The 15,854-nt window shown below is 44.0% G+C and overlaps 1 protein-coding gene across 1 annotated transcript in view; it reads right to left on the bottom strand.

The window, feature by feature from the left end:
* Positions 1-15,854, bottom strand: part of LOC106567733 (protein turtle homolog B) — a 176,517-nt gene that overhangs the window by 105,684 nt on the left and 54,979 nt on the right. Inside the window, exon 3 of the mRNA XM_014137396.3 lies at positions 5,165-5,311. Within this exon, the coding sequence (XP_013992871.1) occupies positions 5,165-5,311 (147 nt within the window). The remainder of the gene's footprint in view (positions 1-5,164; positions 5,312-15,854) is intronic.

Here is a 15,854-nt window from a genome sequence, read left to right as displayed (position 1 = left end):
TTACACCAGCTCTGTCAGGAGGAATGGGCCAAAATTCAACTGAGTTTAAATGTTTTTGGCTAAAGTGTATGTCAACTTCCGACTTCAACTGTATACAACAGTATGTAGACACCCCTCCAAATGAGTGGATACAGAAATTTCAGCCACACCCGTTACTGACAGGTGTATAAAATCATGCACACCGCCATGCAATCTCCACAGACAAACATTGGCAGTAGAATGGCCTTACTGAAGAGCTCAGTGACTTTCAATGTGGCACCGTCATAGGATGCCATCTTTCCAACAAGTCAGTTCGTCAAATTTCTGCCCTGCTGGATGGAGCTGCCCCGGTCAATTCAATTGTTGTTATTATGAAGTGGAAATGTCTAGGAACACTCGGTATTGGTACCCTTTATATTTATTATTACATGTTATTAATTTTCTATTATTTCTCTATTTTCTTTCTCTCTGCATTATTGGTAAGGGCCCGTAAGTAAGCATATCACTGTTAGTCCACACTTTACAAAGCATGTGACGAATAAAATGTGTTTTGATTGTGGTACTCAATAACTCAATGCTCTGAATGACTGTATCGCATTGAAAACCACAAAGGCACAATAAAGAGGGATTCAAACACGGGCGTCATGCACCCTCAAGTTCTGAGGGGGCACAAAGTAGATGAAGATAGCTGTGGGGTGGTCCGGAGGGGCTCCGCATCCTTAAGTTGTAGAATTTTATAATTTTTCAAACACATGTTTTTTCTGCAATCTAGAGTCATAATCATTATGCCTAATTACACGTAAAAGCTTTCTGTATCCTCCTGACTGGTGGTTCTATTTCTAAAGAAACTAAATATGCTTCTCTGCATCTCTGCTAAAATCTGGGTAAAATATTGAAAGGAACGTGAGTCTTATTCAGTACATTTAGTTATTGATTGTTTTTCTAAGGTCTACCAACCTTGCCAGCAGGCATGCCAGTTGAGATAGTTAGACAAGCTAGCTAATCTACTTTGATTGCTACTCTAGCCTGAAATGGGTTCTTGGTAGCTAGTTATAAGGTTGGGAGATTGGGAACCTATCTGGGTTACCTAAAGTCAACTTCATAAAATAATTGTTTTATTTATTTTCTTAACACAAAAAAATCACATGCCCCCTGTGGGCATGACGCCTCTGGATTCAAATAGCCTTGTGGAGAAAAAGAGCACTCTCAACTGGACTCGGGCCGATAAAAAAAAGTCTGCACAGGAAGAATCAAGGACCATCACAAACATAATTGAAAAAAGCTCTACTACAATATGATAGGCTATGATAGGTAACCGAGAAACACAAGTGTAGAATATAGTAGGAAAAACTGTTTTGTTACACTAGAATTCCACTGTTGATTCTCAATGTTTGCTAGAAGTATAAATATAACTACTAGAGGAGCTATACATGAAGGATGTCCTCCCGGAACAGAACAGCCAGTTCCTTATTTCGTAGTATGGAAGGGGTGCAACCAAAGAAAAAGGGAAGAAACTTTGGCATGTTAACTCTACGAGATCAAACCCGGAAATATTTTTCATTCATCGTACAGCATAGACATGAAATATTTCACTGTTCCTTTGCCGCATATGCATGACTGAACTTCCAGTCTAATGCGGAGGCACAGAACTCCTCTATTTGCCCGAGAAGCAAAAAAAGTGTACTCTCTCAGATCTATTCCCAGATCTCTTAATTGAAAGGATAGTTCACCAAATACAATAGAAAAATTGGACAAATTTTGAATTGGGTGAACTACCCCTTTAAGAGGTAGTTTGAGGGTGCTACAGTCTCGAAGTGTGCTGCTGTAATGCTTTCATAATTAAGCTGCAGAGGAGGAAGGAAGGAACCATTTGTTTGGATGAGAGGGGTAGTTTGTTGAGTGTGCCTGGGGAACTGATGCAAGTGGGTTGTTGTGAGTAATGGTCCCTTCCACTTTGAAGCATGACAGTACTGAAAAACCTCCCACTCTGTGCGAGGCATCATGTTCTGATGTGGCAGCACTGCTCCAAGCCCCCTCCAATACCTGTTACTTTTCATTCCTCCTCTTTCCTTTTCATCCTTCCTTTCAAGTTGTTCTACACATTTGAAAAGTTATGTTTTTTTTGTGCAGTTGGTCCATGTTCATTGCAAAAGCTCCTCACATGTCGCTTGTACCAAAGTGAATACGTCCCCTCTAGTATAGGACGAGTGCTACTGAAATAAAGTAGGTTATTATCATCATTTTGGATTCCTCAGTCTTCATACTTTGCATCAAAGTTGCAAGGAACATTATGCATATTATTGGGCCATTGCTCCTCCAGTCTGGGCTGTTTATTTAATCCTATAGGGATAAACAGTGACTAGGGGTCATGTGTAAATCTGTTTTCAGAGCACGAGTGGAGACATTTTTTTAAACATTTCATCCCCTTTTCCTTTTTTCTAGAGTGCTGTGTGAGAGAGAGAACTAGAGATAAAGTGAACACAACAGAGAGAGAAATAGAGCGAGAGCGATAGAGTGAGAGCGCACGTGAGAGAGCGAGAAAGAGAAAGCGAGCAATGGAGCGATGGAGAGAGACAAGATATAGAGAAGCTGTGCAGCTTATATGCACTGCAGATCTCTGCTGCAAAGGAGGGATGGAGGGATGAGAGCTATTTTAAGGGGTGTAGGGACCAAGCCTTGGGGATCTGAACCAGAGAGAATCACCTAAAGGGCATAGGAGGCTGCACTGTCAGAGAAAGAGAGGCACCGGTGGAGCTTCAGATCACTGAACAGCACTGTAGGGTTATGCATATACTGTATCAGACTCAATGTGACTGAAGTGAAGCCTATGTCCTTCAAGTCCCCCCATGTCCCCCATGTATGCACACAGCAAGCACAGTTCTAGGATCAGCTTATCTGGATCCTAAAATCCTAAACTCTACACAGAGAAGCTAGCCATGACATCATTCCTACCAACCACTCTCCCCTTCCCTCATATGTCACGTGGCTCACACCTTGGTTGACAGGGTGCGGGAGGGGCGAGGAATATCACAGGAACTTGAACAGCAGCGTCTACATCAGCATCACAACAGGCTCAACCATAGCCCAACCTATTGCAACTCACTCCCTCAACGCTACTGAAGCTAACTGCTAATTAACAACGTTCCCCAAATAGCGTCCTGACAACCGAGACGACCAGGGCACAACAAGCAAAGGTTGCTGCTTTATCCATCATCATTATGCGCCTGGCCCAAACCCTGAGAGAGTTCTGGCAGCACGAGGCGCCATAAATATATTCATGGCATTACATAAGGCATTTTGCTGTGTTATTTGAAGGCAAGAGGCAGGCAGGAGGCAGGAGGCAAGCAGTCACAATGTTGGAAGGGATGGTAATGAGTTGTTTGAGTGGCATCTCATAAAGAATTCTAAAACACAGTGCCGTCGCCACGGTGCCGGTTGAAGGGCTTGGAGTTGATTCCGTTTACCTACTTGAAGATTGACATCTCTGTCTAGTCCCAATGATATCAAACATGGGACTCGAGAATGCTGCTCGACTACACGACTCCTTTGGGTTGGTTAGTATCTTCTTTGAGGATTTTGCATTTGACACACGTGATTTCTAATGAAATGCTAATAGCACTTCAAGAAACAGAAAGTGCATTTGAAAGTGATATACATTATCCACTGACAGGTTAGCCAACTAGTTGGACCAACTACCAGATTTCACATGAACTTCACCAGCGTGGGTTAGCGTTAGCATAAAGTTGCAGAGGTGTGACGTCGGCTTAACCAATCGACATCTTCTCACTCTTAATAAGGTGAGGCGCTCTAAACCTGCTGCCAGGGCTAAACGGAGCCCCTGCTATCAGTGCCTAGTCAAAAGGGACTCAGCTGGTAAACTGACCTGGCAACAATCCACTATGTCTATGCTAAGGAGACAGATTTAAGAGGAGCCTCCACGTACACAAATAGGCATGCCGTCACTGCAAACAGGCACAGGCACGTGCGTACACATACAGTGCATGCCCAGACAAACACACACACACAGTGGCTGGCTACAGTTGCGGTTAGGGCAGTGTCCAGATTTAATCCATTGATTCGATCTTGGAACTAATCTTACTGATCAGGGTCAGAGGACTTTATGCTCAGGTAAGTTTTGCTTTAGACAAACACAGAATTCAAGGACAGCCACAATAGTCAAGGGCTCTGTTCTATCAAAACTGGTTTCCTGGATCAGTTAAAAACACCATGCTTCCAGCACACAGAGGAGGCATGATTGAACTGACAGTTTATTTTTTGTTTCACACAGTGCGACACTTTATTGAGCACACAAATCCTCAACGTGCATTCTGGTAGTAGACAACAATGATTTTACTTATCTCAGCAACCCAGCTACCATGTATGACTAAGTAGGACTCCTAAAGCTATCACATGTCAGACATATTACCAAGTCGAATACGTATTGCAAATATTACATGTACTTGAGGTGGACTTGAAGCAATGGAGTCCAAAAAGTGCAACTCTGCAGGCCAGGCAAACTAACTCAAGTGCCCCTCAACTTTCTCAAATAATACTTGGAATAAGTATACAACCCAAGCCTGTCCCACACAAGTAAATCTACTCTGTAGACAAAACAGCCCATGACTGAATCCATTGTACCGAATGAAACCACCCTAAAAAAAAACCGAATCAGCTGCATCAAAGACCCATTGACGAAGCCAAACTGACTTGCTATGTTGATAACTACAGTCTCATTATAGGACCTTCATCCCAAACAAAGCAGTCAGGGCTGGGGTGTCCAGCCAGTCCAACAGCTGCTGCAGTGAATCCATTTTGGTTAGTCTAGCAGAGGCGTGACAGTGGCAAAGCAGAGGGGCCCGGGGCCAAAATGACTGGCTCCTCTCCAGAGCTCCGGGTAAGTCATAGAGCACTGATGACACTGAGCCAATGTGCTGTGACCAGGGACCGGGGGAGGCCGTGTGTCTGTCTGTGGTGTCTGTTGCCACAGCAACAGGTGTCTGCATGTGGGGGGGGGGGGGGGGGGGGGGGGGGTTGCATGTGCGTGTATGAGAGAGTGATGTAGTGTGTGTATGAGTGAATGATGGAGAGAGACAAAGAGAAAGAGTGTGTGGGTGTGCGTGTGTGTGGGGGCGTGTGTGCATGCAAGTGTGTGTGTGTGTGAGTGTGTGACATCCACCTAACTCACCGTTGACTGTGAGGTGCACCCAGCTGCCGTTGTGAAAGGTGTGGTACTGCTGCTCCAGCATCAGGACCTTACACTCATACCAGCCCTGGTCGTCTGAACGCACCTTCTCAATCCGCAGAGAAGATTTGCCATGCAGACTGGCTCTGCCTGGGGGAAGGACGGGAAGGAAGGAGGGAGAGATTAATAAGAGGGGTCAAACCAGGAAACATAGCTAGTATACAGTATTATTTGTTACCGGGCCACTGGGCTTGGCATAAAAAAAAAAAAATATATATATATATATATATATATATATATATATATATATATATATATATATATTTTATTTTTCCTAGCGCAAGGATGGGTAATCAGTTAACTCAGTTAACTTAACTCAGCCAGTAGGGCATCTCTTACTCACTGAAGCATTTTTGTGAAAAAAGTACACGACTGGATGGACTGGACGGGCATCTCTGATATTATGACAGTAGCCACAAACTTTTCAATGCCAGTCCGAGAGCACCCTATGTAGTTACAGTAGCAAGCGTACATGGACATGGTATGTAATAATAACAGCCATTTTAGCACACGGACTAACCCCGATTTACATGAGAAGTATGAACAGAAGTGAAGTGAGTAAATAGCCTTTGGTGAAATAACTAGGCTAATAATAAAAGCCCCTCATTATTCAGCCAGCTAGCATAAGGCATAGCTCCCAGGGATCCAAGATTGGCGAGATTAAATGATTTTAGTATTCTCCCAAGTGAAGTTGCCTGCTAGATAGCAATTAGGTTTGCATGCCAGATGAAAAGAAGTGACCCGGTATATACCATTTTGGTCTATAAAATCAGAAGGAATATCATTAGATGGACTTGTTTTATTTTGGGTCGCGCAAGCAGGGTGCGGTTCCGAACCCCAACACCCTACCAGACCCATAGAAACAGAGCACAGAGCCACGAGAGCCTGCCCCATCTGAATCCATCATAACACTAAGAGGTCAGACACACGAGAAATCTGACTGCCAATAGGTACTTAGCAAAGTAGGAGCAGGCAAGCATTATGGGTCAGCCTTAGGGGGCCTGGCCCGCCCTACCGTACCTCCTTACCCATCCAACAAAAATATTTGAATATTGGTAATTTATTTGACCGAGACGCCCGCTGACAGAAAGATGCATCAATCTCAGCTAAACAGCGCCCCTCTGTCTCAGTATATGTAGCCCATGTATCTGATGCTGTCTGTCCAAAAAGAGTAAGCCTTTTTGGCCAGACAGCATCAAATACAGGTGATACATATAGTAAGACAGAGGGGTGCGGTTTCGCTCACTCGGATGCTTTCTCCGGTGTGTTTCAGCCACTTGCGAATGAAAGGAAAGTCAGCGGGGGCACAGTTTGTTTGGATGGTAGATTTTTTGGGACGAACATGCGAATGTAACCTACATCTTGTGATTTGTTTGACAATCAGATGAAAACATCATGATTGGTTGTGTTAATGCCACATTAAAAGGTAATATATTTTATACAGGTAAATTACGTCTTTACTATAAAACCCATAAAAAAAACACAGAAACGTTTAAGAAATGTGCCCCTCTATGGAAATCAAATGACCATCCAACTGATTCGTTCTGGCATCGGCCCTGAATAGAAGGCCGTTCCTTATCTTGCTAGAACAAAAGATGCACATGCTGTGTACCGACCTGGTACCGACAAACCTGGGAGAGTTGACAGGAGTGACAAGGAAAAAGCAAGTCCCTGCAGCAATGTCCCAACATCTAATGGAAAGACTTCCCAGAATAGTGCAAACTGTTATAGCAGCAAAAGGGGGACCAACTCCATAACAATGCACAGGATTTTGGGAAAAAAAGTGTTTGACAAGCAAGTGTCCACATACTGTAGTGTAGTTGTGGCCATCTGGATAGAATCAACAAGGGCTTGGTACACATTCTAGTTCGCTAGAAACAACATTAGTGCAGCTTGCTAGTTAGCTAGCATTAGCTATCTACAGCAGGTACAAGCCAAACAAACCAGTGTCTTAAAGCTACTGCCACCTTGTGGTCTGGAGTATTTTAACAAGGCTGATCGGTGGGAAATCTGTGCTATGTGAACAGCAGTTGACTGCCGACACTCTAGGCAGAGGTGCCAAGTACCTCTTGGCAGTCAGTAAACTTTGTGGGTCCAAGCCTTAAGACTACAGGAGTTGAGTAGCAGCCCAGAGTGTCACAGCAGCTTTCACTCTTTACGGGTCAAGCAGTGAAAGGGAGGGGGAGGGGGATTTATGATTTTGCTCTCGGCAATCTGGCAACCGCTCATAACAGATGGTGGCCGACAATATGGGCAAAACAAAGGGCTTTGAGGGCACAACGGCCCACAACAGCAACATTATCAAAGCCCTCCACGGCTCACTACGCGGTCCCCAGAGTCAATGTTTTTCAGTGACATCCATTTGGGCCGACTATATCCCCTGTATGCAACACATCAGGTTATATCAAGTGAAGTAAAATGGGAAACAGGGTGAATAGGAAATAATTATTAATAGAACCACTGACTTTCTTCCTAGCCTGTGTGCAAGTATGCAGTGTCTATTCATCAGTTTTTGTCATCATAATACCACGTGTCCGTCTGTACTCATGTCTGTTTATCAGTGTCTGTACATGCATATGTTTATATCTGTATCTACCGTATGTCTAAATGTATATATCGGTTTATCTTTATTTAACTGTGTGTGTACAAGTAGGGCAGCATCATGAAGCCTCAGGTCTAGAATACCACTCAAGTGGGCCCTCTTCTCTGAGCTAATGATGACAAGTCCAGCTGTTACACTCCCCTTACCCGCTTCTCTCCTCTCATTGCCATGCACTGACAGATGTGAGGTAATCTGACACACCTAGTGATTGTCATACGGGGTGATATCGTGAAAGGAGCCATCTATGATTCACACTAGCTCCAATGACTCCTAACATGTTCTGCTAAATAACTTTTTTTTTAAATACATTTAAACTTGTTACCCCTTTTTCTCCCCAATTTTGTGATATGCAAATTGGTAGTTACAGTCTTGTCCCATCGCTTCAACTTCCGTACGGATTCGGGAGAGTCGATGGTTGAGAGCCATGCATCCCCCGAAACACAACCCTGTCGAGCCGCACTGCTTCTTGACACACTGCTCACTTAACCCGGAAGCCAGCCGCACCAATGTGTCGGAGGAAACACCGTCCAACTGGCGACCGTGTCAGTGTGCATGCGCCCGGCTCACCACAGGAGTCGCTGGGGCGTGATGGGACATGGACATCCCGGCCGGCCAAACCCTCCATTAACCCGGTCGACGCTTGGCCAATTGTGCGCCACCTGATGGGTCTCCCGGTCACTGCAGGCTGTGACAGCCCAAGATCGAACTTGGATCTGTAGTGACGCCTCTAGCACTGTGATGATGTGCCTTAAACCGCTGCGACACTCTGGAGGCCTCTCTGCTAAAGAACTTTGACGGAAGAGGGGAAATGCGGATGTAACTTGGAGATTCTCCTTGTAGATAAGGAAGCGTGGCTGTGGTTGCGGGTTGGCTCCCTCCTCTGAGCAAAGGAGAAAATATTTGTTCAGTGTTGGAGATCGATACTGCAGAAGGAGAACTGGCCGCAGCCTGCCGGTCCATTAGAAAGGAAGGAGAGCTTTAAAATTCAGCTGTATTTTTATCTGGGTGATAAAGGGGGGAAGGGAGAGGGGAAACTACACAGACACTTAGGTTAAAGATAGTAACAAGTTTGGGGGACATGCTGGAAGAGTAGGTACAGGTAAATACAGCCCTTTGCTCGGTGGACTGGCTTGGTTCTTTTCTACAGTAAATGTAACCGTTACTGTGGCTCTTTTTGATTGAAACAAGAGTAATACAATCTTTTGTATTCAGCAAAAGATGCCTGATCCAAAAATGAGAGTTTGTTTTTACAGAAACACAGAGTCTATGGAGAGCTATCAGGACTATGGGGTTTGGCTTGGTATTAGGGCAAGTGTAAGGAAAGTCATCAGTTTGGAGTTCCCATTAATATTCTGATAGACCAGGGTCAATGTTTTTCTAAGGTTACTATGTGCAATCTTCGACAGCAAAGTTCTCAGGAATTGAAGGGGATGAAGGTTGGAATATTCCATATGTTGGGTTATTTTGGGGATCTGTTTTTTTTCTGCTACATTAACCATCAGCAACGACAAAGTACCATTCAGAAGCAATCTTAATCCATTTGCAGTCAAAGGCAGGCAGTGTATCACATTGTTTATGAAGACAGTCAAATGCAGACATGACCCAAGTTGATGGTGTTTGAATTGAGGTCTCATTTAGGCCCAGAGTACGGCGTGTGACAAACAGACTCTGTAGCTCCTAATGGGACAAGCCAAACAACAGTGATTAATGTTCCACTCTCGGACAAAGTGGAAATGCCATGTTGCCAGTACACACACCCTTTTCATTGGCTTGGGGTGGCTAAACGGCACAACCCCGAAACAAAGACTCACTCTGCTGGCACGACAGACGGAGGGCAGCCCCTCAACCAGAGGAAGCAGTGCCTCCTCAGTGTTCACTGTGGCAAAAAAAGCACCAGCCCAATCTACAACGGGCACAACTCAGGCCACTATGTGAATAAGAAATGGTATTGAACCCTAGCCTTGACACTGACCATCAATCTGTTCTGGCGATGTTCCATCCTCACCATGGGAGGTGGCCGTCAGTTAGCGAGTGACGACTAGAGCTTCGCAGTAGCACAAATTGAAAAAGGTCCCTGTTCTGTAGCTACTGTAGCGCAGCAGGGAGAAATTGGCGGTAGTGAGGACTGTCAAATGTAATTTGTACCGGGGTACGAGGAGCAGTCTAAAAACAGCACCAGGGAAGATTTTAAAGGAGCAGCATATATCCCTTGAAAGGTATTCCAAACAAAAAAGACACCTACCATCTAGAGATAAAGGCTGGAAGCTATTTTAGAAGATTGAAAATGGTTTTACCACCTTCAATTCTTTGTCCCTTGGCGCAGTAAACACTGTCCACATGATTGGCATCTTTGATCGAGTAAAATGCTTTTAATCACAACCACATTCGACGGGGATGCAGGGGAGAGGGTCAAGAGCTTCAAGTTCTTCGGTGTCTACATCACTGAGGACTTAACATGGTCTTCTCATGCCAGCACAGTCGTGAAGAAGGCTCAGCAGTGCGTCTTCTCCCTCAGGAGGCTGAAATAACTTGGCACCGCCCCTCAGATCCTTAGGAACTTTTACAGCTGCACCATCGAGAGCATCCTGACTGGTTGTATCACCGTCTGGTATGGCAACTGCACCGCCCTCGACCGGAATGTCCTACAGAGGGTGGTGGGGACGGCTCAGGGCATCACTGGGGGTGAGCTGCCAGCCATCCAGGACGTACATGCTAGGCGGTGTCTGAGAAAGGAATAAAAAATTGCCAAAGACTTCAGCCACCCGAGACATGGACTGTTCTCCATGCTCCCATCTGGCAGGCAGTACCGGTGCATCAAGGCTCAGACCAACAGACTCTTAGAAAGCTTCTATCCCCTGGCCATAAGACTGTTAAATGGCTAACAACTACTGCCCCCCCTCACACCTACGCTGCTGCTAAAATGATTATTGATTCCCATTACCATTAGTATCCATCCATTTATCCCACTACACTATTACTCCTGTTTATTAGTATATTACCATAAGTATTTATATATTCCTGCTACCAGTCAACTTTCAGCCCTGTCTACATGTAAATCCAACTATCACGCCTGCACTGACACTGTTGCACACACACAAACTCACCACAATGCACACATCCACACACCACTTATGCTGCTCCCATACTGTTTACTGTTATTATATTTATCCTGCTACCAGTCACTTTCTCCTAATCCCTGCCTACATGCCTTATTTCTTGTGTAAAAAAAAATACAATAAATGTATTTTTTATATTGAATAATACACTGTTCGGTAGGGCTTGCAAGTTAAGCATTTCACTGTACTTGTGCATGTGACAAATACAACTTTAAACTTGATCAAACTTGAAACAATCCCTTGGGGAATGAATTACCCATATAATAATACTTTTGTTGATTATGATTGTCTAAATGGTGATTTAGTTTGCAGCTTCAAGCTAATAAAATAAGGAGCAATACATATGATCCATGCTGTGTCTCCAGAGTGCGGTGTACCCTGCTGTACAGTAGATGCTGATGTAACCTAACCGACAGAACTGCTCTGACTGGCCAGATGTAGAAATCCTCAGCCGCTCTCTAATTAACATTCACTGTCAGGACCGACCATAACAATTGCATATCCTGCTCCTGGCGACGTCTGATACATTTTTAGGGTTTCTTTTTTTTTTTTTTTTTAAACTGACATGCTCAGTAAAATTACCACATCCCCCTTCTGTCTCCGCTCCGTATCTATGCTGTAATGTTCCAGATTTAGAAGGGGGGAAAAAAGTCCAAAGCACTTTTGACCCGTCACCTCTACCGATACGCACCTTTGGTCTGGAGGTTGCCTTTCAACTTCAGCTTCTGTTTTTGAAGTGCAATGGCATAACACCTGGGTGGGTATTCTCCCACAACTGATTATCCACAGTTTATTCAAGTCAGCACAGCTATTCTGAGAGACTGTCTGTTCTTTTCCCAAAGGCCAGTGGTTGTCTGAAGGCTATTGATGAGTTTCAATGGCTTAATACAAATAAATAAAAGTAGTTAAACAGAATATTTTTCTTATATACATGATTCAGACAAATAAAAATTGAGGGAACACGTTTCTCGCATGTTTCTCATGATTATGGATTCCTTTCCTTTATAATACATTATAAAGAGGACATTCATAGCAACTGCCTCCAACTCCAAATCCAAAAGCTTTTGCTGTGGGAGCCCGGCTCTGCATTGCAAAGACGCTTTAACAGGAGCCTCTTTATCTGATGCAGACTGCAGCTAATCTATTGACCAAATAGGGATTATAGTGCGCTAATTATATATGGCATATTAACAGTATAATGCATCTTAATGGGAGTGATGTCATTTCTACAGGACATAACTCAAAGGGAAGCGGACTGTTTTCTGATCCACTGTGAACATGTACTGTGATCATTCCAGGATACATTTTATAGTTAAAGAGGTCACCTAGAGTTGTTTATTATCCAGTTTTAAAGGAAGACACCCTTATTTCTTTACCATCATGATACATCAATCCATTTTATCAACAGGAATTGAAACATATTTAATTCCCATTCATTATATCTATTTACACCTGTCAAAGAACAACTTTATTATGTTATCCATTACTGTTAGTGTGCTTGGTCGCATAGTTAAAGCTCCTGTGGCAGTCAGTTAAGTGTTTCACAAGCAGAATCACACTTCCCGCACCTGAAGGCACATTTGTTACCAAACATTTGTTTCGCACTGTGGGTGTTAGGGGAGGGGAGACAACCTCCCCTGGACTGCAGTGAAAATCCAAAACGTGCTCCCTCCTTACACACACTTGACCTTGTGAATCTGAAAGAACATTGGTCTTCCAACCGCATATGTCAATGTTTATTGACATATGAATGATAAGGGAGATGGGAGGGAAATGCAGAGTAGCGGTGGGGCCGGGATATATAGTGCATTTGGAAAGAATTCAGATCCCTTCACCTTCTCCACATTTTCTTTCATTACAGCCGTATTCTAAACTGGATTAAATTGCTTTCCATCTCATCAATTTACACACAATACCCCATAATGACAAAGCAAAAGCAGTTTTTTAACAACATTTTGGCCCCCCAAAAAACTGAAATATCACATTTACACAAGTATTCAGACCCTTTACTCAGCACTTTATTGAAGCACCTTTGGCAGCGATTAGAGCCTCGAGTCTTCTTGGGTATGACGCTACAAGCTTGGCACACCTGTATTTGTGGAGTTTTCCCCCATCCTCTCAAGATCTGTCAGGTTGGATGGGGAGCATCGCTGCACAGCCATTTTCAGTTCTCTCCAGAGGATGTTCAATTGGGTTCAAGTCCGGGCTCTGGCTCGGCCACTCAAGGACATTCAGAGACTTGTCCCGAAGGCTCTCCTACGTTTGCTTGGCTGTGTGCTTAGGGTCGTTGTCCTGTTGGAAGGTGAACCCCGACCCAGTCTGAGGTCGTGAGCGCTCTGGAGCAGGTTTTCATCAAGGATCTCTGTACTTTGCGCCGTTCATCTTTCCCTCAATCCTGACTAGTCTCCCAGTCCCTGCCGCTGAAAAACATCCCCACAGCATAATGCTGCCACCACCACGCTTCACGGTAGGGAGGGTGCCAGGTATCCTCCAGACGTGATGCTTGGCATTCAGGCCAAAGAGTTCAATCTTGGTTTCATCTTGTTCCTCATTGTCAGAGTCCTTTACGTGCCTTTTGGAAAACTCCAAGCAGGCTGTCATATGCCTTTTACTGGTGAGTGGCTTCCGTCTGGCCACTCTACCATAAAGGTCTTATTCGTGGAATGCTGCAGAGATGGTTGTCCTTCTGGAAGGTTCTCCCATTTCCACAGAGGAACTCTGGAGCTCAGTCAGAGTGACCATTGGGTTCTTAGTCACCTCCCTGAACAAGGCCCTTCTCCCCCAATTGCTCAGGTAGGCCGAGCAGCCAGCTCTAGGAAGAGTCTTGGTGGTTCCAAACTTCTTCCATTTAAGAATGGGGGCGGCAGGTAGCCTAGCGGTTAGAGTGTTGGGCCAGTAACCGAAAGTTTGCTGGATCGAAACCCCGAGCTGACAAAGTAAAAATCTGTAGTTATGGCCCTGAACAAGGCAGGTAACCCACAGTTCCCCAGTAGGCTGTCATTGTAAATAAAATGTGTTCTTAACTGACTTGCCTAGATAAATAAAGGTTAAATAAAATAAAAAAAAGGTCACTGTGTTGTTGGGGACCTTCAATGATGCAGACATTTTTGGTGCCCTTCCCCAGATCTGTGCCTCGACACAATCCTGTCTCGGAGCTCTACGGACAATTCCTTTAACCTCACGGCATGGATTTTGCTCTGACTTGGCCTGTCAACTGTGGGACCTTATATAGACAGGTGTGTGCCTTTCCAAATCATGTCCAATCAATTGAATTTATCACAGGTGGACTCCAATTAAGTTGTAGAAACATCTCAAGGTTGATCAATGGAAACAGGATGCACGAGCTAAATTTCGAGTCTCATAGCAAAGGCTCTGAATACTTACGTAAATAAGGTATTGATGTTTTATATTTTTAATAAATCTGCAAACATTTCCCCCAAACAATTTTTGCTTCGTCATTATGGGGTATTGCGTGTAGATTGATAAGGAAAAACATGTATTTAATACATTTTTTTAATAGGCATTTATGGTAAAATAAAAGTCAAAGGGTCTGAATATTGCAGGTGGAGGTGTTACCTGCTAGACCAGCCTTGGGCACAACTTCAGAGTAAAGATTTTAGGCAATTACTACTGTAAATAAAGAGGCTACATACAGTTGAGGTCGGAAGTTTACATACACCTTAGCCAAATACATTTAAACTCCGTTTTTACAATTCCTGACATTTAATCCGAGTAAACCTTCCCCGTTTTAGGTCAGTTAGGATCGCCACTTTATTTTAAGAATGTGAAATGTCAGAATAATAGTAGAGAGAATTATTTATTTTAGCTTTTATTTCTTTCATTACATTCCCAGTGGGTCAGAAGTTTACATACACTCAATTAGTATTTGGTAGCATTGCCTTTAAATTGTTTAACTTGGGTCAAATGTTTCAGTTTCAAGCTTCCCACAATAAGTTGGGTGAACTTTGGCCCATTCCTCCTGACAGAGCTGGTGTAACTGAGTCAGGTTTGTCGGCCTCCTTGCTCGCACACACTTTTTCAGTTCTGCCCACAAATTTTCTATAGGATTGAGGTCAGGGCTTTGTGATGGCCACTCCAATACCTTGACTTTGTTGTCCTTAAGCCATTTTGCCATAACTTTGGAAGTATGATTGGGGTCATTGTCCATTTGGAAGACCCATTTGCGACCAAGCTTTAACTTTATGACTGATGTCTTGAGATGTTGCTTCAATATATCCACATCATGTTCCTTCCTCATCATGCCATCTATTTTGTGAAGTGCACCAGTCCCTCCTACAGTAAAGCACCCCCACAACATGATACTTCCACCCCCGTCCTTCACGGTTGGGATGGTGTACTTCGGCTTGCAAGCCTCCCCCTTTTCCCTCCAAACATAATGATGGTCATTATGGCCAAACAGTTCTATTTTTGTTTCATCAGACCAGAGGACATTTCTCCAAAAAGTATGATCTTTGTCCCCATGTGCAGTTGTAAACCGTAGTCTGGCTTTTTTATGGCGGTTTTGGAGCAGTGGCTTCTTCCTTGCTGAGCGGCCTTTCAGGTTATGTCGATAAAGGACTCGTTTTACTGTGGATATAGATACTTTTGTACCTGTTTCCTCCAGCATCCTCACACGGTCCTTTGCTGTTGTTTTGGGATTGATTTGCACTTTTCACACCAAAGTATGTTCATCTCTGGGAGACAGAACGCACCTCCTTCCTGAGCGGTATGACGGCTGCGTGGTGTTTATACTTGCGTACTATTGTTTGTACAGATGAACATGGTACCTTCAGGCGTTTGGAAATTGCTCCCAAGGATGAACCGAACTTATGGAGGTCTAAAAAAAAATGCAGAGGTCTTGGAGGATTTCTTTTGATTTTTCCATGATGTCAAGCAAAGAAGCACTGAGTTTGAA

The sequence above is a fragment of the Salmo salar genome, chromosome 13, assembly GCF_965601325.2.
Source record: "Salmo salar chromosome 13, fSalSal1, whole genome shotgun sequence".
Taxonomy (NCBI): domain Eukaryota; kingdom Metazoa; phylum Chordata; class Actinopteri; order Salmoniformes; family Salmonidae; genus Salmo; species Salmo salar.
This window is presented reverse-complemented; position numbering and strand designations above follow the sequence as displayed.